This window comes from Lissotriton helveticus, chromosome 2_2 (genome assembly GCF_964261635.1).
Source record: "Lissotriton helveticus chromosome 2_2, aLisHel1.1, whole genome shotgun sequence".
In the NCBI taxonomy this organism is placed as follows: domain Eukaryota; kingdom Metazoa; phylum Chordata; class Amphibia; order Caudata; family Salamandridae; genus Lissotriton; species Lissotriton helveticus.
This window is the reverse complement of record NC_136060.1, coordinates 107,345,773-107,370,751: the sequence shown is the minus strand read 5'-3', so window position 1 is coordinate 107,370,751 and position 24,979 is coordinate 107,345,773. Positions and strand designations below refer to the sequence as shown.

Here is a 24,979-nt window from a genome sequence, read left to right as displayed (position 1 = left end):
TCACCCTAGATTCTGTTCGGCCAAAAAAACTATTCAGAAGCTCCATTGGCTTCCTGTTGCCCAGAGAATTAAGTTTAAGTCTCTCTGCCTCTCGTTTAAAGTCCTTAAACACTCTTCTCCTCAGATTCTGGAGCATCTCATCTTTCCATATACACCTACATGGTCTTTGAGGTCCTCAAGTTTACACCTGGCTACAGTTCCACGTTTTAAGAGGTCCAGATCCGGCGGCCGCTCCTTCAGAGTGCTTGCTGCTAGGCTATGGAACTCTCTTCCCGCCCATATCCGTGCGATTGACGGTCTCTTGGCTTTCAGGATGGCCGTTAAAACTTTCCACTTTCCATTGGATTCCTAGTGTTGTTGTGTTTGTGTTCTTCGGTATTGCTTTTGTACGGTTTTTATGTTCTATTAGCGCCAGGACGCCCCTTTGCTGGGGCATCTGTGCGCTCTATAAATCCGGATAACATAACATAACATAATATAACACTTGTAATATAGCTAACATGATATCAGCCACGTTTGTGATGGAGTATCCCATCGGCTAAACTCTAAATACAGCCCTTAAGGCTGTGTGTCACCCTAGATTATTGAGCCTTTTAGTCTTAAATTACTGACCAGGAAGAAAGGGTTACTTACATCATTTTAATACACCATCACAATTTGCAACTAATTACCACATTTTCATTGAAATTGACATCAAAGCCAATCATTTTTCTGTCATGAATAGTTATGCTTTCTCTGGTGGGGAGGTGTACATGCTAGAAATGCTTGCTGGCCTCATTCACCATGTCTACCTCTGCATGCATTAGAATGATTCTCTGTACATCAATAGAATGTAAAGTTTACTATCTGTCGTAAAGGAACAGCCAATATTGCCATATATACTGCAAAGAATGCAGAGACTACATCTCCCATGAGTCTTAGAACTTTAAACAAACAACAGCCAATTACACTGCGACCACTGCGCCTGTGACAAGGCCTGGTCGCCCCCTCCTGCTCCTGCTGACGCCGCTTCAGCCTGCTCCTGCCTGCCTGACTGCCTGCCGCCTCCCGAGCGCCTCCCGAGCGACCCAGCTGCTGCTGAGCCGCCCGCCTGCACAAGACTTTCCCGCCGCTGCCTCCCTGCGGCCCCGTCCCCCGCCAGCCCATTCGCCGCCCCGCTCCCGCCACCCAGCTGACCCACCCTCCCGGCTCCTTACTTAAGGGGACCGCAGACACATCTGGAGAGCGACCACTGCGCCTGTGACAAGACCTGGTCGCCCCCTCCTGCTCCTGCTGACGCCGCTTCAGCCTGCTCCTGCCTGACTGCCTGCCGCCTCCCGAGCGCCTCCCGAGCGACCCAGCCGCCGCTGAGTCGCCCGCCTGCACAAGACTTTCCCGCCGCTGCCTCCCTGCAGCCCCGCCCCCCGCCAGCCCATTCGCCGCCCCGCCACCCAGCTGACCCGCCCTCCCGGCTCCTTACTTATGAAGCCCACGCGCAGCGGGCGCGCCGATTGTGCGCCGAAGGTGCGCCAAAGGCAAGCCCGTCTGCGCCCGTCCGCGCCTGGACCGCGCCCAGTGCAAGGACCCCTGGCCCCCGCCGATGCAAGATGACCCGACGGACCTACGACGCCGCCGCCCTCAACGCACTCAATGCCGGCCGGAACCCCGCCTGCTGCCGGGCCACCCCGAAACGCACCCACGGACCCTTCACCTGCAAAACCTGCAAGTTCACCTGCCTCCGAACCGGCACCTCACCCGCCAAGCCAAGCACCAGCAGCAGCAGTAACCACCTCAAATGCATCCTGCTCAACACCCGCTCCGTCCACAGACACGCCGTGGAACTCTGGAACCTCCTCGACACAACATCACCAGACATCGCCTTCCTCACGGAAACCTGGATGAACGCCTCCTCAGCCCCCGACATCGCCATCGCCATCCCGGACGGGTACAAGATCATCAGGAGGGACCGCGTCAACCAGACCGGATGAGGCATCGCCATCGTCCACAAGAACACCATCCGCATCAAGACCGACTCCAACGACACCTTCGCCGCCGCCGAGCACCTCCACTTCCAGATACACACCGACCCAAAGACGACCCTCAGAGGCACCCTCGTCTACCGACCCCCGGGACCACGCACACAATTCAGCGAAGACATCACGGACTTCATCAGCCCGCACGCCCTCCCCTCCGCCGACTACATCCTTCTAGGGGACCTCAACTTCCACCTGGTGAACAACAAGGACCGCAACACCACCGCCCTGCTGGACAACCTCGCCAACCTCGGACTCAAGCAACTGGTCAACACCCCCACCCACTACGCCGACCACACGCTTGATCCCGTCTTCTCATCCAGCAAGCACATCACCTTCAGCCACTCCACCGGACTCCACTGGACTGACCACAGCTGCGTCCACTTCAGCTTCAGAAGAACCACGACCCACCACCACCCGCAACAGGTTCCTCACAGAAGCTGGAGCAAGATCACCGCCGACCAGCTCACCACCTCCCTTAGCCAGAACCCACCCGCCAGCACAACGGACCCCAACGAAGCAGCCCGCAACTTCACGCAGTGGCTGACCGCCTGCGCCGACGACCTCGCACCACTGAAGAACCCTCCCAGCAGACCCAGAAGCAAGAAGGCCTCCTGGTTCACCGACGAACTCTAGGACTCCAAGAAGAACTACCGCACCCTCGAGAAAGGCTGGATCCGGGACCAGACCACAGACAACATGACCGCCCTCAAACACGCCACCCGCAAGCACCACCAGCTTATCCGCACCACCAAAAAGAAATCACTGAAGGAACGACTGGACAACAACGCCCACGACAGCAAGGAACTCTTCAGCATCGTCAAGGAGTTCTCCAACCCCAGCACCGGCAACAACGACATCACTCCTTCACAAGATCTCTGCGACTCCCTCGCCTCGTTCTTCCACCGCAAGATCGCCGACATCCACAACAGCTTCGGCGCGCCATCCACACACCCAACCGTCGAACCAACACCCCCCACCGCCAACCTCCGCACCTGGACCACGGTGACCACCGAAGACACAGCCCGCACGATGAACACCATCCACTCCGGATCTCCAACCGACCCCTGCCCCCACCACGTCTTCAACAAGGCCGACTCCACCATCGCACCCCAACTCCGGGACATCATCAACGCCTCCTTCAACACCGCCACCTTCCCGGAGAGCTGGAAGCATGCCGAGCTCAGCGCCCTACTGAAGAAACCAACAGCGGACCCCACCGACCTCAAGAACTTCCGCCCCATCTCGCTCCTCCCTTTTCCTGCTAAAGTCATCGAGAAGATCGTCAACAGACAGCTTGCCGCCTTCCTCGAGACGAACGGTTCCCTCGACCCCTCGCAGTCCGGTTTCAGAGCCAACCACAGCACCGAGACCGCCCTCATCGCAGCTACCGACGACATCCGAGCCCTGCTCGACAACAGGGAAACAGCGGCACTCCTCCTGGACCTCTCTGCAGCGTTCGACACTGTCTGCCACCGCACCCTGGTTCAACGCCTCAGCAACATCGGCATCCAAGAGAAGGCACTGGAGTGGATCATCTCGTTCCTCGCCGGAAGAACACAGAGAGTCCGCCTCCCCCCGTTTCGATCCGAGGCCACTGAAGTCATCTGCGGCGTACCGCAAGGATCATCACTCAGCCCCACCCCCGTAGAACATCTACATGAGACCTCTTGCAGCCATCGCACGCCAACACAACCTCAACATCATCTCCTACGCCGACGACACCCAGCTGATCCTCTCCCTCACCAGAGACCCCGACACCGCCAGAACCAGCCACCACGAAGGGATGAAAGACGTCGCCGAATGGATGAAGAACAGCCGCCTGAAACTGAACTCAGACAAGACGGAACTCCTCATCCTGGGACCATCGCCCTCCGCCTGGGACGACTCCTGGTGGCCCCCCGCCCTGGGCACCACTCCCAAGCCTACAGACCACGCACGCAACCTGGGCTTCATCCTGGACTCCTCCCTCTCGATGACCAGACAAGTCAACGCCGTCTCCTCATCATGCTTTCACACCCTACGCATGCTCCGCAAGATCTTCCGATGGATCCCGACCGAAACCAGGAAGACGGTCACCCAGGCACTCGTCACCAGCCGACTGGACTACGGAAACACCCTCTACGCCGGCACCACAGCCAAGCTACCGAAAAGACTCCAACGCATCCAGAACGCCTCCGCCCGACTCATCCTGGACATCCCCCGACGCAGCCACATTTCCGGCCACCTGAGGGACCTGCACTGGCTCCCCGTCAACAAGAGGATCACGTTCAGGCTACTCACCCACGCACACAAGTCTCTCCACGACCTGGGCCCCAAGTACCTCAACGACCGCCTGACTTACACGCCCACCCGCCAGCTACGATCCACTAGCCTCGCCCTCGCCGCCGTACCACGCATCCGAAGAGCCACCGCCGGAGGAAGATCCTTCTCCTACCTGGCAGCCAAGACATGGAACTCCCTCCCCATCCACCTTCGGCTGACCCAGGACCATCTCGCCTTCAGGAGACAACTCAAGACCTGGCTGTTCGAGTAGTAGCTGACCCCTTCCCCCAAGCGCCTTGAGACCCTTCCGGGTGAGTAGTGCGCTATACAAATGCTATGATTGATTGATTGATTGACACTGTTCCATGACCTTCAAAATAATCCCAAAATGAAAAGCACTTCTTCTTCCTTTGTGCGAACATCAATATCAGTGTTATCCATTTTAGAATTCCTGCTTCTGTTCCGATCCTAAAAGAACAAAATAGATTGCCATAATCATCCGTGATCCATATCTTCTTTTTAAAGGTTCACTAGCCACTTTACAGAAATGCTGAACGCTTGAAAATAAAATCATCCTCCTACTCATGTACAGCATCACTCCGGGGATCCACAACATCACTATGCGCTACTACAGCATCACTGAACGCCACAGCATCACTCGTCGCCACCACAACATCACTCAGCGCCACCACCGCATCAATCTGTGCAACTATTCAACAACAACTGGTTCAAATATGTTCTCTCAATGTTTCAAGCTTTATTACAAATGTCACAAAAAGATGTTAATATTTCACTTCTGTTCTTGGATTTTCGTCACAATAAAATACACTGAACATAATCTTCACAAAAGTTATTTACAAAAGTTTAAGCTATTGCCATTATAAATTACAATAACTTTTATTTAAGTATTAATTATTTTAAAAAATGAAAAGCCATTGTTATTTGTAATATCAATACATCTAAGTCACGTAAATACAACACGTATTGCATTACAAATGCTATAGGTATCACATTTACGAAAGTTATAACTATTGGCATTGTAAATTACAAAGCTATTAATTTCGCTATTTTCCAAACCAACACATAAATGAAAAATGTGTCATTTACAATACCAATAGCTCAAACTTTCCTAATGCGAGACTTATTGCATTGCAAATGCTTGTTTAATTTCTGTTCCTGCGCTCTGATGTGTAGCACTTTTCGAAACTCCAAAACAAAATAAAGAAACAACATCCTGTGTCTGTAAGATATAAGGTATGTCTAACCAAGTGACCCTTATCTGGCAGTAGTATAATAGGAGGTTATTAACACAGGTTACAGATGTTTAAGTATAGATATCAAAGGACCAACAAACTATGACAAGAGCTGACACTCTGTCCCTCCAGCTTCAGTTCGCATTTGACAGCAACTGTAGGGCCCACAGAATATGCACAAACGTAGACAACCCGAGCTGACATGCAGTCCATTAAGTGAATCAAGGAAACAAAATTAACCGATCTTTATTGAGTCTCTCTTTTGCATCTAATGCCTCCTGTACTACTGTGTAGAACATAAACTCTTAAAAAATCTGATTTTTATGCTGGTTGTGTTCACAGAATCATTGATTCCAGTAAAGAAAAAGATTGTTGAAAATGTTCCAAACAATTGTGTACTAAACAGAGAAGGTATGACCCATCATATTTTAGAAATTACGTTCAGCAACCAGAAGAAGAATTCTCTTAGCTGCGGCAGGACACGTTCAGCATTGCACAGTCCACATCTGCAGGTCAGTTGATGCCTTCTGTATTTGAATGCAAATTAGTCAATGTATGAAAGGAAAAGCATTTTAAATATTTGCAATGTTTCCTCGTACTTGTGTTGAGAAGCATTATTTTATTTAAGGTGGTATGATAGAGAACTTCTCTTACATCCTCGGTTTTCACATCAAGACACATTGATGTTCTGGAATCATGAGCAAGCGATTGTCACTGCTGAGTCCCACACCATGAGGGTCTTTCACAATCTTACCCTAAATTATTGATCATGAACAGTTTAGGTTATTGGAATTCAGGTAGCGATGCAAACTTCCATTTGGTGACCTTAGAAACCTTGGATTCAAAAAGTAAAAGGTATAGGAAAATTCAAGTGATGAGAAGATTAGATTAAACATTTTTTGTCCTCATCAACAAACTGCTGCTTTTCCATACCATATAACCTCTGACATTTATCAGTCACCTGCAATACGTCAGAAGTAGCCTAGATTATTAACCATTTAGCTTCAATCTACTTTTCCTTGGGAGTTCTTCCTCTACAAGAGTAAATCCATATCTAGGAGACACTCAGCTGACTTCCCTCTGAAAATATTCAACTTTTTTGTCTCTTCTGTAGGCCGGTGTCTCATAATATTGGCATACAGGCCACTAGGGCGAAACACGTGTCGGCTGTCCTTTATCCACAGATGTAACATGAAATAAAAACTACGCACGTAAAACTTTCAAAGAACGTTTGCATTTCATTTTCGGACTACTGCTGACAAATCGTGAGGGCACAATTCTCCATTTTTCCTCTATACATTATTCCACTAGCGATGATTCTATGTCATATTGTCAACTGTCAGATTTCTGAAATGCAAAATAAAATTTAGTTCTGGATTTTTCATCTTTTTTAGGTCTTGCCTAAGACAGCACATGTGTTTGTTGTTAGGTGGGGTTAGAGACCGCCCATCGCTTACCTTTAGATTGCTTTGTTGTCACTCTTATCTGCTTGCTGCTTATCCGTCAGTTTCTGTAGGCATCCCTTCCTCTTCTGGTGTTTGTCCATCCCCTGGAGCATGGACTTGTTATCTCTGTCCTTCTGCTGTTGCTTTTTTTGCACTACTTTTTTCTTTTTGGTTTAGCACTCTACAAGAGTGCATGTGTCTTCCAGCTGTATCCCTTGCACACTTTGTGGTTCTCTTTCTCACCTGTGTCTCTCCCATTGCTCTCCCTTAGTTGTCGTTCCTGCTTGCTCCCCTCCTGCCCACCTTCCATTGCCCTTCTTGCTTTCCCACCCCCCTCTGTTGTCCGTGAGCTCCCCTATCCCTTGAACCCACCTTCTGTTTTCCGTTTGCTTTCCAATCCCTCCCAGATCACCCTTCCATTGTCCATGTGCTTTCGCAATACTATTGTTTGTGTGCTTCAACCACCTGCTCACCCTCCATTGTCCAAGTGCTTGACCACTCTCCATTGTCCGTGTGCTGCCCCACCCGCCGACCCTCTGTTTTCCGTGTGCCTCTTCTGTGGTCTGTGTGCTGCATTACCCACCCGTACTCTGTTGTCTGTATCGTGATCCACCCCCTGCAAGCTTTCCGTTGCCCTTGTGCTGATCCACTTCCCGCCCTCCTTTGTCTGTGTGCTGATCCGCCTATCGGCCCTCCATTATTAGTTCTTCCCCATTGTCTCTCACTTGTCCATCTCTCACCCATCCACATCCTTTTCTCTCACCCTTCCTTTGTGGTGCCTCGTGCTCAACCAGCTCCCCACTTACCCTTTATTTATTTTTTGAAGTGCATTAGCACTATATCGCAGAAAAAGCACATTTTGTGCAATGTTTTGTTTTATTGATAAATAGAAAGGAGTTAAAAACTCTTGCCTCACTTTGTAGGCATGTCCATCTTGGTGGGTGCGTGCCTACAAAAGGATACAACGGTCGCGTCATAGCGCTTTTCTTTTACCTTATTTTCAGCTGTCTTGTTGTACAGCATAGATTGCCAAAGGAAATAGGTCGCATAGGAGAGACACACTGGCTTTGCTAATTATTGTAGTTAGTCAAGTCTTAAACAGCCCAATGGGTGAGTAAACAGAAAAGGCCTTTCAAAAGAGCATCCTCTTGCTATTGAGTTACTATTAACACTTATTAGATGATCAAATGGGCGTGTTAAAAATATTTACCAGAACAATTTTAAGTGTGATGCTCCTATAAACGACAAAATGTCTTGAACACGTGCACCACATTCCTCTGGGCCATCGCTTCATGCGAGAATCTTCTTATATTACGAGCCTGCACCACTAAAACCAATAGTAGATGTTTTCACATCAAAGAAACCTTTCAACCTATTACGCTTTAGCTGACAGTCGCCCAATCAGCTAATTTATAGGCGTGTTTTTAGGAGACACCTCCTATATTTTTTTTGTGTAAAGCATTAGCCAATCCCTGACAACATGCTTTCACCCAATCCAAGACTGAGCTGTTCCCCAGGGGCGGGTTAAAGAACTCCAGCGGCGGTGCCTGTGAGCTGTGGTTGTGCACGCGCAGTCGTCTGTCTTCCCGAGGTTTGCCGTGGACTTGGTGGGCGGCATTCTCGTGCAGGGCAGGACTCGAGAGTAGCGCAGTCATTGCCCTGGTTTGAGCTTCTAGCTGCCTAAGGTCAGTTTACCCCCATCTTTTGCTACTATTGTCAGGCTGCCAGATAGGCAAATCGGCGCTGGGATTTTCCTTCTGTCGTAGAGACCACGTGTTCCACTGCACACTGTGCTCTTTTGTTTTTCAATTTTCGCTAATGCGTATGAAACCAGAAAATACTAACAGTGGCATTTCTATTCTTGGGTAGTCGTGCGACGAGAATTTGACACGATGGGGCTAATGGGGTGGTGGCGTTATGGTGATCCAATATATTTTGTTTGTTGTTTTATTTGGGAGTTTTGCTGGTGAAGGTTGTTGAGCACGCATGTTGCAATATATTAAACTATGTGGAGACGTCTTTAAGATTCCTAGATTATAACATTGACGTTGCGTTACCACTCATTGGGGTGCATCTGAAGATGTAACATTCATTTTCCGTCTTTTCCACTAACTTGGAGCACCTCATGTTTTACTTGTTTGTTTGGGGTTTTTTTGGTGCAGTTTTTATATAGCGTGAACTCGACCCAAAGGTATCTCAGTGCTTTTCTTCTTATTGGTCCACCTGTGTGCAGTTCATACTTTTTGGGGGTTGTAAACCTCTGTTATTCAGCGCTAAGATACCCCCGTTAGGGGGTGAACGGAGCTTTAAAAATGTACGTTATGAACATTCTTGTGAGTTGGGATGTACTGGCTGCCTTCGCGGGGTAGGGCTTGCAACACGTGTTTTGTTGAAGGCAGGGCACATTTCGCAGAGATTTGAACAGGGAAGATTTGTGGACTGCTCTCAAGAGCGTGTGATATATAGATAGAGAGATGGAGAGAGATATAGACGTATCTATCTTTCTCTTCAAGCGCACTCGGCGTACTCCTGCAATCACGGATGTTTGGGGGTTGCAGCTAGAGGTACTACTTCGCACTACTACCCAAGTCCTAAGTATGCTTGAACCGCTAATAGTGTCACGTTTTTTTAACAGACGACGACTCGTTTTTTTTTTTACTAACATAGGTGTATTCTGTATTGGATACCTGGGGCCTTATTTATGAAGGTCTTGCGCCGCCGGTGCGTCACTTTTAAAATGGGAAAAAGTGACGCATCGGCGGCGCAAGGCCTTCATAAATGAGGCCCATAGTTTACTGTAGCGTCATTTCTCTTAAGTGAGGTCATATCATTCTACTAGTTTCTCGACCCAATAGCATCTTACCTTTTTAGGTCTCGCGACCTATAGCGGAGCGAGAATTAAAGTAGGCAAAATGCTCGTCAAACTAAGGGCTTTCCGCTGGCGTTTTCTTGAAGTTCACGTGAGCAAACAAGCACGCGCATTCACGCAGCACAGCGCATCAAAGGGCTTCTCCTCCCCTAATTATTCATAGCCGGCCACAGGCCGGTGTTCTAACTAGCTGATCTTCCCCATCGGTTTGATCTCCCCCTACGTCAGAGGGGAGATTAGAAATACAGCACGGAGCTAACTAGCTGATCTTCCCCATCGGTTTGATCTCCCCCTACGTCAGAGGGGAGATTAGAAATACAGCACGGAGCTAACTAGCTGAAGCTTCCCCGTCGGTTTGATCTTCCCTTGCTATAACGTGCTTTGCTGTATTTGCGCTCCTCCTACGGGGCTTATTAATTCAGCTAAAACCTGGTTTATTTGTTGCCAGGCTTTTGTCTATGCCTCCTGTAAAGCGCTGCTGCTATTTGTACGTGTGCCTTATTTTATTTATTTTATTTTATTTATGGTATTTTATATAGCGCGAACTTTACCCGAGGGTATCAGAGCGCTTTACATAAGAACCAGTTGAAAAACATAAGGACTTAGTATTACAGGCGTTACATAAAGGATACAAACATAAAAAAATTGCAAATATACAAGATGTAAAGACACACAAGGAGGAGATACAAATGGATATACTCTAAGAGTCACATAGGAATGTTAAATAGCACAAATGTCTACTGCATATACTAGTGATTAGAGTTATCTCTATATACATAGGGAAGGGATACGGATGGATATACTCTAAGAGTCACATAGGAATGGCAGAGATATTGGGTTCGTTGGATAGTGAGAGGATGAGTTAGGTGTCGTCTGCATAGGCTACAATGTTGAGTTTGTGGGATCTGAAAATGGGTGCAAGCAGGCCATGCAGACGTTAAACAGGGCGGGGTTGATGGAGGATCCTTGGGGAACTCCGCAGGCAGTCAGTGTGAGATCCAAGAGGAATAGTGGGAGTGTGAACTGCTGCGTTCTGCAGGATAGGAATAAGCAGATCCAGTCAAGGACCTTGTTCCGAATTCCTGCGTCTTGTAGTCTGTGGGCCAGGGTGCGGTGAGATAGTGTCAAAGGCTGCGGAGAGGTCCAGGAGGATGAGGGCCACAGTCTCTCCTCTGTTGAGGAGGGAGCGGATGTCATCTGTCACGGCAAGAAGGGTGGTTTCAGTGCTGTCGTTTTTCCTGAAACCAAATTGGGAGGAGTTGAAGATGTTTTCTTCTATGAAGGAGGCAAGCAACCTGTTTACACTATTTGATGGCTTTCGCCGGGTACACTATTTGATGGCTTTCGCCAGGTAAGGGAGTAAAGAGAACGGTCTGACGTTTTTGAGGTTGGTGGGGCTCTGCCATGGGTTGTTTTAGGAGAGGGTTGATCTCGGCGTGTTTCCAGTCATTGGGGAAGGAGGCGGTCTTGAAGGATACGTTGATGATTCATTGAAGCTCTGGGCGATGATGTTTGAAGCTCTGTGATAGATGTGGTACGGTCAAGGGTCTGTGGGAGCCCCGGAGTTGGCTGACTTCATAGCCTTCAGGGTGTCATTGATGGAGAGGGCAGTACAGCTGTTGAGTGATGGCTGCGTAGAGTAGGGAATGGTGATTATAGGTTCCGTGTGTAGATGGTCCTGATCTTGTGGTGGAAAAAGGTGCTGAGTCTGCTGCAGAGGTACAGGTGAGGGGGGGGTGGGGGAGAGAATATTGGTTGTCTCTCTGTTGGGTTGGGCAAACTCTGATGATGCCGGAGAGTTCCTTGCTGTTGTGTGCGTGGGTGCAGAGTGTGTCCTGGAGTGCTTTCTTCCTTGTGTATCTGATGAGCTTGTGGCGAACAGCAGTGGCTGCTTTGAAGTTGTCAAATTTTGCTGTGGTTTTGGAGTTCTTCATCTCTTTTTGAGGCGTCTGCAAGTTACTCTCAATTCTCGGAGTTCGGCGGAGAACCAGCTAGCTCTCTTGGCTTGTGGGTTGATAGTTTTCTTGAAGGGGTGGGTGATGTTGGCGCAGTCGGTGAGCTAACTGTGCAGGGTTCAGGCAGCATTGGCTGGGTCGTCATCCGTGTAGGTGGGAGTGGAACTTCTGAGGGAGGCAGTGAGCTGGTCACTGGTGTTCCAACTCCTGCGTTGGAGCTGGTGTGGACGTTTGCGGTTGATGTTGGTTTTGAGTGTGTGGGTTCTGGTAGGATCTGTTGGAGTCCAATGTTGAGGGGGTAGGAGGAGTTGGGGTCTTGGAGGTTGTTGAGGTGGGAGTGGAATTCTCCCAGCAAGGTGTAATACGTGGAGGTGATGGCTTGCGGGATGATGTTGGTGATTGAGTTGGAAAAAGGTGCGTGGGGTCTATAGATGAGGGCGCCTCGAAGGGTGGTAGTCGGGTTGGTCTGCATGTTGAAGTGAAGGTGTTCCATCAGGTCTGTGGGCCTGTCTGTGTGGGTGCTCCATCGGATGTTGGATTTGTGAGCGATGGTGATGCCTCCTCTGGGGAGGTCCTTCTGAGTGATGTTGTAGCCTTTGGGGATGGCGATTGCAACACCAGTTCCAGGAGTCGTTTATCAAGGTTTCTGTGAGGAGGGCGACATCGTAGGAGGTGCGGTCGAGGAGGTCCCATATTTCCTCCATGTGTATGCGGAGGGAACGGACACCGAGGAGGATACATTGCAGGGTTTGGGGTACAGTGAAATTGTGGCAGTGAGTTGAGGTGGGTCCTGGGTCTCGGCGAAGGCGTGGCGACAGTGGCAGCAGATAAAAGGTCCGTGGGTGTGAATAGATTAAGAACCCTTGCAGTTGTCCTGGCCTGTGTTGAGTGCCTATAGGGCGGAGTAGATGCTGCACTGGCGGCCGGAGGTCCAGGGTCCCTGGTGATGGCCGCGCATATATGCCACAAATTATTATTATTAAATAGAGGGTTAGCAGGGAGAGGGCGGGACCATGCTGGAGGAGCCGCAGCGGAGGAAAACATGGGGAAGAGGCGAGAAATATGAAAGGAACAGAAAAAAGAAAAAATAATAAAAATAAAAAGGACAGGAAAAGGCAAGGAAATGGGAAGCAAAAAATGAAAACTTAAAGGGCAGAATTAGGCACAGAAGGGGAGACTAGCAGGAGGCACAGAAGCCTCGAACACATTTCTTGCAGCAATGGTTGTAGGCAGTTAACGGTGGAGCTGCCTGAGGGGAATAGCAGTATTCAGACCAGAAGGTCAGAGGTCTAGGCGGATTAATTCAGCAGTCAGAGCCTAGGAGGATCAAGAGTGGCAATAACACATGGAGCCAGGTCAGGTTCTCTTCCACAAATGGGGATAACCTTCGCTCTGTTTGCCACCGTCAAGTACAAGCAATGTCAGCACTTCTGCAGACTGGTGTTTCAAAGGCACCTGTCACTCAGACATGCGTTCCGCCTTAGGTGGATTGTGGGACTCCTGTATGCCTTCTTGTGGATACCACTCCTGTCTCACGTTCTCAAGAATATTAGGACCAACTGGTTCAAATTTTCCAAGAGGACCCAAATTGGGCACAGAAGGTAATGCTGGAGTATCTGTCCTCTGATGAGGCTACGTCAACGGGAGGACCTGCTATTGCAGTAGCAGAGCTGGGTTCTCAGGCCAGGCATTCGCAAAATCCATGTCCATGCATGGAGAATGAGCGGCGACAGCTGAACATGTTTGATCTTACTCCAGAGGTGATGGACATTCTCTTGGCTGCGAGGCATCCTTCAACAATAACTAAACTATATATGTCTGTTGCTGGGAACAAAGTGTTGACTGGTGCAGTACTTGGAACCCAAAAGTGTGGATCCTCGATACAGATTTGCCCCACAGACCTTCAGGTGGGTGATCAGCTCTTTGTGGAGTTCACTGTAGTGAACAAGCATCAGCATAGCCAATAGGTCTCGCTTTTGGGACTTTACATGTTTTTTGCCATGAAGCACATTATCCTGGAAGCTGTGCCACCGGGGATTGAAGAGCTATACAATTATTACACACTGGATCATGCAGCCTGATTCAGGAATACATGCTTGCCTCAGGAAACAATAATGGACATATTCCAACGCTTTATAACGCACAGAAAGACAAGTGCATTGATGCAATTCACCCGCTCAAAATATTCTGTGTGCAACTGAAATACTAGAGCAGTGAACAGCCTATGAAAAAAAAAAATGAAAAACATTCCAATGGCGGAAAAGTCATAGCCCTCCTCCTCCAGGCCTCTATTCACCAGGCGCCCTTCTCCAGAGTTTTCCACTAAAAACAAAGCATGCGCCATCTGTTTACCAGCAGGGCATGGTCCCGAACTGTGTCCCAACCCCCTGGGTACAGGAGCACTAAACATGGCAACAGCATCCAAATATCCCATTTGTCAGGCACGGAACAAATAATAAATAAACAAACAAGGGTGGCAATGGCTGGGAGTCCTAAACTATCTAAAGGAAAAGTGGAGAATTTAGAGCAATGACAAAGGTGGCTTAAAATGACGGACAATCTACAAACATTGCAAGTACCAAGAAATTAGTGAAGCAATTAATCATATCAGAACACCACATAACTACAAGGGGGAGGTCTATGTGATCAGTCCCACAGTAGTAGGACCAGTATCTGCAGTTTTACTGCAGCCAGTACACACCAGACTGTTGCAGGTGAGTGTTGCCTATAAAATCTGATTTCCTGACCTACGTTTTCCAATGTCATCACAAGTAGCAAAGCCAACTACCTCTTTGGCAGTATCCACATTCCCGCTGAGTGCAAGTGATGTGAGATTAAACTAAAAAGTGTGCAGGCCAATAAGGCTTGGGCCAGATGCCTAGCTCAGGTGCCGCATGAGGGCACCTTGAGAAAAAAAGAATCCAAGCTTTCATGTGGCTCCTGGTTGTTGCCCACACTAAACTAAAGCACCACAAATTAAACACATTATTAACATTAACCTTTGATGTAAACTATGAGAGGGCACACGATGCTCATCCAGTGGCTGAATGAGCAATGTAAAACCAGAAAACCTATAATTTCTTCCAAGCTTCTCCCCTTAACCAATTAGTTAAGAATGCCCGTTTCTGAAACGTGAAGCTTGAAAATTTAGTTTGGTGTGTGTGCAAATCCTGCATTGCCAATCATTGGCGAGTTGCCCTCCTACTGCTGAAACAATGACAATGGCGGTACCAATGGTTGGGGCGGACTGGCCTCAATGGTCCTGTGACCTCAGTGACAGTCAATGTTGCTCTAGGGAGTGCTGCTTCGTGAGATTACCCACAAGGCTGGAGATGAACTTCAGTATGGATTGTAGTGGACAGGCCTTCAAGCTTAACCCACACTTCCACTGCTAGGGTCCACCTGCTAGTGCTAGGAGAGCAGGGCTTCAAAGGTCCAGTGAAGCAATCTAAATTCTAATATGGAAATGTGCTCCCTCCAGAGAATGGTCTGGTCATTAAGGCTTAACCATGGTTCCTCAGTTCCAAATTGAACAGCTCTGGCCGTAGTGCCACATCCTCTCTCTCTCTTACTGAACACCATAATGCCCCGCTGAGAGAAACTTGCAGTGCTTTCAGCTACAACCCAATTGGGCCCCGCTATAAACACCTGGTTGTGACTCAATATGCACTAGAAAAAAGTAATATGCAGCCTGAAAAAAAAGTAACATCCTAGAAAAAGCAAACACTCGTAGTGAATGCAAGATTTTGTAAAGCGTGTCAAATATAAGCAGGAACAACATGGTAAACTTAACTCTATTACATTTTTCAGAAATCAATAAGTATTTTTGCCTGATAAGTTAAGTACATGACAGCAGTATGGTTTATAAAGACCACATTCCTGAAAACAGAGCAACGGTATACATTTTATAAACTAAAGTAAGCAAAAAAGTAGACACATATCATATTAAAAGTTTAACACTCCACGCATCACAGAGTATGGAGTACCTACATGAATAGTGCACTTCCCCACCCGGGGGAAACAATACTTTTCAAACAAAGAGCAGAAAACAACAGTAGCGCGTAACTGGCAAACTCTGTAAAGTGGCCCTAATGTGTTGGGGTGTGAATAAAACCCAATCAGGCCACTTTGCGATCACGCTGGCTTGTTTCATTTAATTATTTATATTTCAAACCTTTTTTTCCCTCTCCATCTCGAGGCTCAACTTTGGAATTCAAAAATGTTAAAGACATTTCCAGCAAAAATGTTGCTTTGTTTATCCATTTCACAGGGGGAAAAATGAAGGAATGGAGAAAATAGAGGGTAAGAGTCGGTGTTCTCACTAAGTGAGGAGCGAGACAAAGAGGGAATAGGGGGGGGGGGTGCAGCGGCAGCGCATAAGTGGAGAATGTGCTTGTCTGATTTGGGTAAGAAGGAAAAGACAGTCAAGTCCTTGTCCTGCTCTGCCCACCCGTCCTCGAACGGCCAGGGAGGGCTGAGTCTTATCTACAGGCCTTAGTTATTACTGACTTTCTAGGGCGCATTTTTAAAATAAAAAGGAGGGAGTGAAAGAGTGATATATCCATTTGAAGGCCAAGGGAAGTTGAGGATTAGCATTGGCGCGTTGTGGGCGTGATGGCTGGCTGTACTAAGGAGCACCAGGGGGACATCAGTTTGACCTGTTCGCACCAGGCCGCGTTATGGCCAGAGCTACGTAAGATTTGTGAATAAAAAGACCCTGCGGCTGAGCGTAGCAGGGATTAAACAGCACACCTGGGTACTGCGATCATTTGGTTCACCCACTTGATCCTTGCAAAACTACAAAGGCGACATGCAGGCCTCGACGAGCCCCTCTCTCCTGCGCACTTAGACCTCACATGCCTTCCCCACAGCGGCAACCACGCAGAGCACTGTGGCGGCCACGGAGGCCCTAGGGACGCCTTCCATGAGGTTGCCATATGTGCTCTCCGGGCAGAGGGGAGTGCCATCACACACTCAGGTTCTATTGTACAGCACTCTGACACCTTCGGGTAAAGTCTGCGCTTTATAAGAATGCATTAAATAAATAAACTCAGAGGGGTTTGACCATGACCGCTTCTGGGTTGCCTGCCTAGCCCCAGAGGCCTTCAGCTACGCGGCCCACTGAGAAGCAAGTGGTGAGCACAGTTAGATGCGTTTATAACAAAGCCTCTTAATGACCGATAAATTACACAACGCGCAGTACCTGAACCAGCCTCTCCTGTCCTCTAGCTGGGCTTCGCAAGGGATGAAAGTCTGGTCCTCGCCCAGCAACGCGCCGCGGTCACAAGCTGGTTAACTGCCACTATCACTGGCCCGGGAGTTTCAAATGGAATAACAAGGACTTATTGCGCATGCGTGAAATGACACGCATGCGCACTAAAAAAGGCTGCAGCTGGGGAGCACAACTGGTAATGGTGGTAACGCTGCCGCGGGAGCTCCAAACTGAATGAAAAATTACTTCGTGCGCAAGCGTGAAATGACACGCATGCGCACTAAAACGGCAGAACGGGGGGGGGGAGATCGAAAATACCTGTATTTACAAAAAGGGCTTCCTGCGCATGCGCTTACTGATACGCATGCGCACAAACGAGGGGGAAGATTAAAACTACGGTACACCTGCCGTACTTTCAGTTTCCCGGCCGCTCTGCATTTATCAGGTACGTGTTGTTGTTTTTTTCACTTTGTCTCCGTGCGTGCGTTCCCCCACCACTCGTGTTGTTTATTTATGCATTTTTTATATAGCGCGGACTTTACCGGAAGGCGTCAGAGCGCTTCACATTAGGAACAGAAATGAAACATAATGAGAAACATTACAAAAGAACAGATTGCAAAAACATACGTTACTTACATAAGGTAATAGTGACAATTGTGAGCAAACAAAATACATGAGGTAGTAAAAACTATGAGCAACCCAAAATACATGAGGTAGTAAAGGTAATAGTGACAATCGTGAGCAAACAAAATACTTGAGTAAAAATTGTGAGCAACCAAAATACATGAGGTAGTCAAAAGTGCACAAGAGGAAATGAAAGTGACAAGTGTGCAGTTATAAGAGAAAACAGAGTATCATTAGAGGTACAGTCCTGCAATAAGTGCTAGACACTAGTGCTAGTTGTTCTCTCCCTTGTCTTATGTCTCCCCAGCGTGTGTGATCTTGTTTGGGGAGTTATTTATTTATTTATTCATTTTCTTGAACTCCTCTGTTTCTTTTTAGAAGTTCCCTTAATCTTTCTTTTGTGTCTCCGTGGGCTCTGATCCTTCCCGATGACCCCGCCTGCTCGCCACGTCACTTGCCCACGTGCATCTTTCCACCTATGCACGGGGCTTTCTGATTGGCTTAATTCTGCGAATCAAGAGTTCCTTTAAATGCCCCCCCCCCCCTTCCGGGATATCCTCCTAGCTGCCTTCCTCGCGGAAATTGCCGGTCGCCCTGCCTCGCTCTCGGTACGGACATTGGTAAGTAATGAGAGAGCCCTTTAGACGCTTTACTCTTGTTTAACATTGGTTTAACCAGCACCGCACATGCTGATGCAGGCAGGAAAAGCTTTAAAAAATATATATGTTTAACCAGCACTGCATATATTCCACGCAGCACACCCCCGCGCCGCACGGCCACCAGCTGCTGCGTGTGCCCACCCTGCCTGCCTCGCTACCGCGGCGTGACCACGCCCCCTGCCTTCGAGCGGCGTGGTCCGTGCTCGCCTGACCGGCCCCTGTTGTCTTTGCCGTTTTGTAACTTATTTTGTCATTCTATATTGCCTGTTTCTTCTGTCTAGTGTATTTTCCTGTTTGTATTGCCGTTGCTTAGCTGCCCCGCGTCCTCCCTCCCCGCTTCCCGCCTCCGCCGCTAACCCCGCCCCTTTTGCCTTCTGTACCCTCCCCGCTCCCGCCTCCCAGCTGCTCCGCCCCCCGCGCACTTGGCCATATATGGCGACCGTGCGACGCAGGTGAGTGTGACCTAGTTCTAGGACACCCCCGCGCCGCACGGCCACCAGCTGCTGCGTGTGCCCACCCTGCCTGCCTCGCTACCGCCGCGTGACCACGCCCCCTGCCTTCGAGCGGCGTGGTCCGTGCTCGCCTGACCGGCCCCTGTTGTCTTTGCCGTTTTGTAACTTATTTTGTCATTCTATATTGCCTGTTTCTTCTGTCTAGTGTATTTTCCTGTTTGTATTGCCGTTGCTTAGCTGCCCCGCGCCCTCCCTCCCCGCCTCCGCCGCTAACCCCGCCCCTTTTGCCTTCTGTACCCTCCCCGCTCCGCCTCCCAGCTGCTCCGCCCCCGCGCACTTCGCCATATATGGCGACCGTGCGAACGCGCAGCGGGCGCGCCAAAGGTAAGCCCGTCTGCGCCTGGACCGCGCCCAGTGCCAGGACCCCTGGCCCCCACCGACGGAATCCGACCCGACGAACCTACAACGCCGCCGATCTCATCGCACTCAACGCCGGCGGCATCCCGGGATGTCACCGAGCCACCCCGAAGCACACCCCCGGACCATTCAGCTGCCACGCCTGCAAGTTCACCTGCACCCGGACCTACCCTGCACCAGCACCCGCCAAGCCGAACACCAGCAGCAACCACCTCAAGTGCATCCTGCTCAACACCCGCTCCGTCCACAGACACGCCATCGAACTCTGAAACCTCCTCGACACCACAACCCCTGACATCGCCTTCCTCACGGAGACCTGGAGGAACGCCTCCTCAGCGCCCGACATCGCCATCGCCATCCCAGAGGGCTACAAGATCACCCGGAGGGACCGCACCGCCAACCAGAAGGGAGGAGGCATCGCCATCATCCACAGAGACACCATCCGCATCACGACCAACACAGACGACACCCTAACTACCGCCGAACACCTGCACTTCCAGATCCACACCGCCCCGAAGACCACCCTCAGAGGCACCCTGATCTACCGACCCCCGGGACCACGCACACGATTCAGCGAGGACATCGCCGACTTCATCAGCCCGCATGCCCTCCCCTCCGCCGACTACATCCTCCTGGGGGACCTCAACTTCCACCTGGAGAACAACAGCGACCACAACACCATCACCCTGCTCGACAACCTCGCCAACCTCGGACTCAAGCAGCTGGTGTCCACCCCCACCCACCTCGCCGGACACACACTCGACGCCGTCTTCTCATCCAGCAAAGACATCGCCTTCAGCCACGTAACAGGACTCCACTGGACGGACCACAGCTGCGTCCACTTCACCTTCAAAAGAACGACGATCCACCACCACCAGCAACAGGTTGCCCGAAGAAGCTGGAACAAGATCACAGCCGACCAGCTCACCGCCTCCCTGAGCCAACACCCTCCTGCCAGCTCAGCGAACCCCAGCCAGGCCGCCGACAACCTGACGAAGTGGATCAGCAACTGCGCGGACGAACTCGCCCCTCTGAGGGCCCCGCCCAGCAGACCCGGCAGCAGGAAAACCCCATGGTTCACCGACTAACTCAAGAGCTCCAAGAAGAACTGCCGAGCCCTCAAGTATGGAGAAGGGAACCTACAATGGACAACATGACCACCCTCAAGCTCGCCACCCGGAAACACCACCAGCTGATCCGCGCCACCAAGAAAAATGCATTCAAGGACCGGCTGGACAACAACGCACACAACTGCAAGGAACTCTTCAACATCGTGAAAGAGCTCTCCAACCCCAACGCCGGAAACAACGACATCACCCCGTCGCAAGACCTCTGCAACTCCCTCGCCTCCTACTTCCACAACAAGATCGCGGACATACACAACAGCTTCAGCATCCACCCGACGCACGCCACAACCACAGCAACACCACCCACCACCACCCTCCGCGCCTGGACTCCGATCAGCACCGAAGAAACCATCCGCACTATGAACTCCGGATCTCCGACCGACCCCTGCCCTCACCACGTCTTCAACAAGGCCGACGCTGTCATCGCACCCCACCTGCAGGACATTATCAACACCTCCTTCGACACCGCCACCTTCCCGGAGAGCTGGAAGCACGCAGAACTCAGCGCTCTACTCAAGAAACCTACAGCGGACCCCACCGAACTCAAGAATTACCGTCCCATCTCGCTCCTCCCGTTCCCGGCCAAAGTCATCGAAAAGACCGTCAACAAACAGCTGCCCGCCTTCCTCGAGACGAATGGATCCCTCGACCCCTCACAGTCTGGCTTCCGAGCCAACCACAGCACCGAGACCGCCCTCATCGCTGCCACCGATGATATCCGAACCCTGATGGACAACGGAGAAACAGCGGCCCTCATCCTCCTGGACCTCTCCGCGGCATTCGACACTGTCTGCCACCGCATCCTAATGCAGCGCCTTGGCAACATCGGAATCCAGGAGAAGGCACTGGACTGGATCACCTCCTTCCTCGACGGAAGAACACAGAGTCCGCCTACCACCGTACAAATCAGAGGCCACCGAAGTCATCTGCGGCGTACCTCAAGGATCCTCGTTGAGTCCCACCCTCTTCAACATCTACATGAGCCCCCTCGCGGCCATCGCACGCCAACACAACCTCAACATAATCTCCTACGCCGACGACACCCAGCTGATCCTCTCCCTGACCAACGACCCCGCCGCCGCCAGAGCCAGCCTGCACGAAGGGATGAGAGATGTAGCCGAGTGGATGACGACCAGCCGCCTGAAACTGAACTCAGACAAGACGGAGGTCCTCATCCTGGGCTCCTCGCCCTCCGCCTGGGACGACTCCTGGTGGCCCCCCGCCCTGGGCACCGCACCCAAACCGACGGACCACGCACGCAACCTGGGCTTTATCCTGGACTCCTCCCTCTCCATGACCAGACAAGTCAACGCCGTCTCCTCGTCATGCTTCAACATCCTACGCATGCTACGGAAGATCTTCTGGTGGATCCCCACCGAGACCAGGAAGACTGTCACCCAGGCCCTCGTCACCAGCCGACTGGACTACGGCAACGCCCTCTACGCCGGAACCACCGCCAAGCTCCAGAAGAGACTCCAGCGGATCCAGAACGCCTCAGCCAGACTCATCCTCGACATCCCACGAAACAGCCACATCTCCGGGCATCTGAGAGACCTGCACTGGCTCCCCGTCAACAAAAGAATCACCTTCCGTCTCCTCACCCACGCACACAAAGCCCTACACGACCAAGGCCCGAGCTACCTCAACAACCGAATCAACTTCTACGCTCCCAAGCGCCACCTCAGATCAACCAGCCACGCCCTCGCCGCCGTCCCACGCATCCGAAGAGCGACAACAGGAGGAAGGTCCTTCTCCTACCTGGCCGCCAAGACCTGGAACTCCCTCCCGACCGACCTGCGCCTGACCCAAGACCACCTCTCCTTCAGGAAGAAGCTCAAGACCTGACTGTTCGAGCAGTAGCGGAACCCCCTCCTCCTAGCGCCTTGAGACCCTACGGGTGAGTAGTGCGCTCTATAAATGTACGTATTGATTGATTGATTGACGTTGGATTAAAGGCGACCTCACGTAGTCTTTTGTTCCCTGCGATCCCCAAAAACAGGCATATTCAGATTTTTTTTATGTTTAATTCAAATTAGTGGAGAGGGGGCAGAAGATAAAGTTGGTCATCACTGCAAGTTCTATTTTTTTTAATTAAAAAGCACTTCAGATTATGCTAATTTAAAACATCTCTCTGTGTCTCTCACAACCTCCTCACCCCTCCAACAACACTCGTGTCTGGTCCCTCCTTCACCCCAAGTGAATGTGTCCAGCTGCTTTGTGGTGACATCTTGTTTTTTTAGATACCTGGAGTAAATGGTTAGCGCGGAGCAAACTGTGCTCCATGCAGCACGAAATGCTTTACTCCTGCCTGGCTCTCCGGCAACGCTTTTCAAAAATTGTATTAAACCAGCACGGCACATCTTAGCTGGATTAAAGGTTGCTTAGCAGGTCTCGCAGTTGAAGGTATTGGCATTGTAAATAACAATGCCTTTAATTTGTCTGGTTTTTTATAAACACATAAATAAAAGGCATTGTCATTTACAATGCCAATAGCTGAAACCCTTGCAAATGCGAGACCTATTGCATTGCACTACTTCGGCTGAGCAGCGATCTCAGTGTCAAGTCGAATTTGCAGAGTTTGAGATCGTACCCGATCTCGGACAGGGGCCGCCGGTCCGACGTGGTGCCATTGCATAACAACAAACGTTTATCTTGTTTTGTGCTCCCTCATCGTGAACGCCTGTGTTACGTACGACTGCCATTACGTTCTCTGTCCTTTAGCAACTACGCCCTGGCTGCATTTCAATCGAATAAAGTAAAAGGTTATTTTAAATACCTACGCGCACACGAATCCACTGTCGCACCCGATTCTTAAAGTTATCTGTGTTATTCTCAAGCGTATTGCATGAGACTTGGAATATCTATCAAACGTTGCATGAAATTACAATTTCGGACACTTCTTTGAAGGCCAATGCAGCGTGAGTAAAAAAAAAACAAGCATTGGCATAGCCAATAGGTCTCGCCTTTGGGACCTTATAAGTACTTAGTAATTCAGCACAATATCCTTGGTGCAACAACATCAACTGTATAACGTCCCAAAGGCGAGACCTATTGGCTATGCCAATGCTTGTTAATGATGGTGTTACCCCTGCGTGTTTAGTTTTCAGCGTATGCCTTTGTTAGGTCTTGCCTAGTCGGTTTGCGAAAGACCTGTCGTGGACCATATTAAAAAAAAAACGTAATTTCACTTATAAGGTTCTGCATACCATTCGTTTTGGATTTTTTTTCTTCATTTTTCATCTTAAACTCTTTCCATGCTCCATATTTAGTATCTTGCTTCCCTCTCCTGGAGCAATATCTTTTCCCGATTGGCTGATTTGTGTGGCCTTCCCCTCTTTATATTTATGGAACAACTATTTTTTTCATAAGGCACGCCATGAGAATGCATGTGGTTTCTTGCTATCGGGTGCTACTTTCTACCCAGTCTTACCTCCACACCATCTTTTTTTGCTTCTGAAAAGCACTTTTGTGCGTCCCGTATTTCCACGACACAGACCTCCACATAAAACTTTATTTATTGGGGCAAGCAGCTCCCATTTCCTTTCCTGTCCACTCATTACAAAAGTGTTTGTGCTGGTTGAACTTTTTTTTTTTCCCTTTATCTGAGTGGCATTGGCCATCTTGTATCCATAGAATATAAAAAGAAAACTGCATTGTTATATAGCAGCTGGGTCACGTATGCCTGTGCATACATCGAGCGTGTGCATGCCTACAGAACACTGCAGTGGCATAATTGCTGCTTAGCCACCTTAGGTTTAATCTGCACAACACTTACAAAATCTTCTGTTTAAGAAAATTAATATATTAAGAGGGGTTTAAAGCCCGCCCATTTCTTTCCTTACCATTGGTTGGCGCCCACCTCATTCTTGTTTGCTTCCTTCCTATTGGTCAGTTGTGCCTACGGCTTTCTTCTTGGCTTCAAGTCTTTGTCCCTGCTGTGGAGCATGGACCAAGTACAGCTTCCTGTGGCCAGTGTCCTTAACTATCCGCAGGCTCCTCTACTACTCCACCCGTCTCCTGTTACTGCTCCCATTTCACTTGTTTGTTGCTTTCTGACACGAAAGGCGATGGCACAAGTATCAGCCACTTATCTGGACTGACAATGTTGCCATTCAAAATAAATGAAAACCATGAGAGAAGTGACTTCATTTTATACTGATCTGCTTGACAATCTTCCTGGAATGAATGACTCTGCTTTAAGGAGGATGTGGTGTAACGCCCAGAGCTGCCGACTTTGGAAATGGGGAACCAGGTTCAAGTCTCTGTTGGATCAAAGTCCTGTGATTCTGGGCACATCTCTTAATCTACTCATTCCTCAAAAACAAAACAAAAAACGTGTCCCAGTGTAATAAAACTGGAGCTCATGTAAAGCGCTCCATCCCCTATCTGCTGACTTTGCGCCATATAAAACTGCAACAAACAAAAAATGTGTCTGCTTTAAATGTGAGGTCTGTGCCAATTCAAGCAGTAACTACAAGGCAGTCATGTGCAAGATGCGTAGGTGGCTGTTATAAACTTCAAACAAAATGCGTTTAGAAGTTTACTCTGGTTTTTGTGTTTAGATAAATGAGCTTTATTTTTGGGGAACTTTTTTTTTTAATTAATTTTTTTTTTTACCCATGGCACTACCCTTCATTCTATTGGGGATATTCTCAAAGAATCTATCGGTAAGGGGAAGTCAGAAAATAT

At 49.6% G+C, this 24,979-nt stretch overlaps 1 protein-coding gene across 1 annotated transcript in view; it reads left to right on the top strand.

The window, feature by feature from the left end:
• PAICS (phosphoribosylaminoimidazole carboxylase and phosphoribosylaminoimidazolesuccinocarboxamide synthase) overlaps positions 1-24,979 on the top strand; it is a 321,486-nt gene that overhangs the window by 195,431 nt on the left and 101,076 nt on the right. The window contains exon 11 of the mRNA XM_078678871.1: positions 5,873-6,042. Coding sequence (XP_078534997.1) covers positions 5,873-6,042 — 170 coding nt within the window. The remainder of the gene's footprint in view (positions 1-5,872; positions 6,043-24,979) is intronic.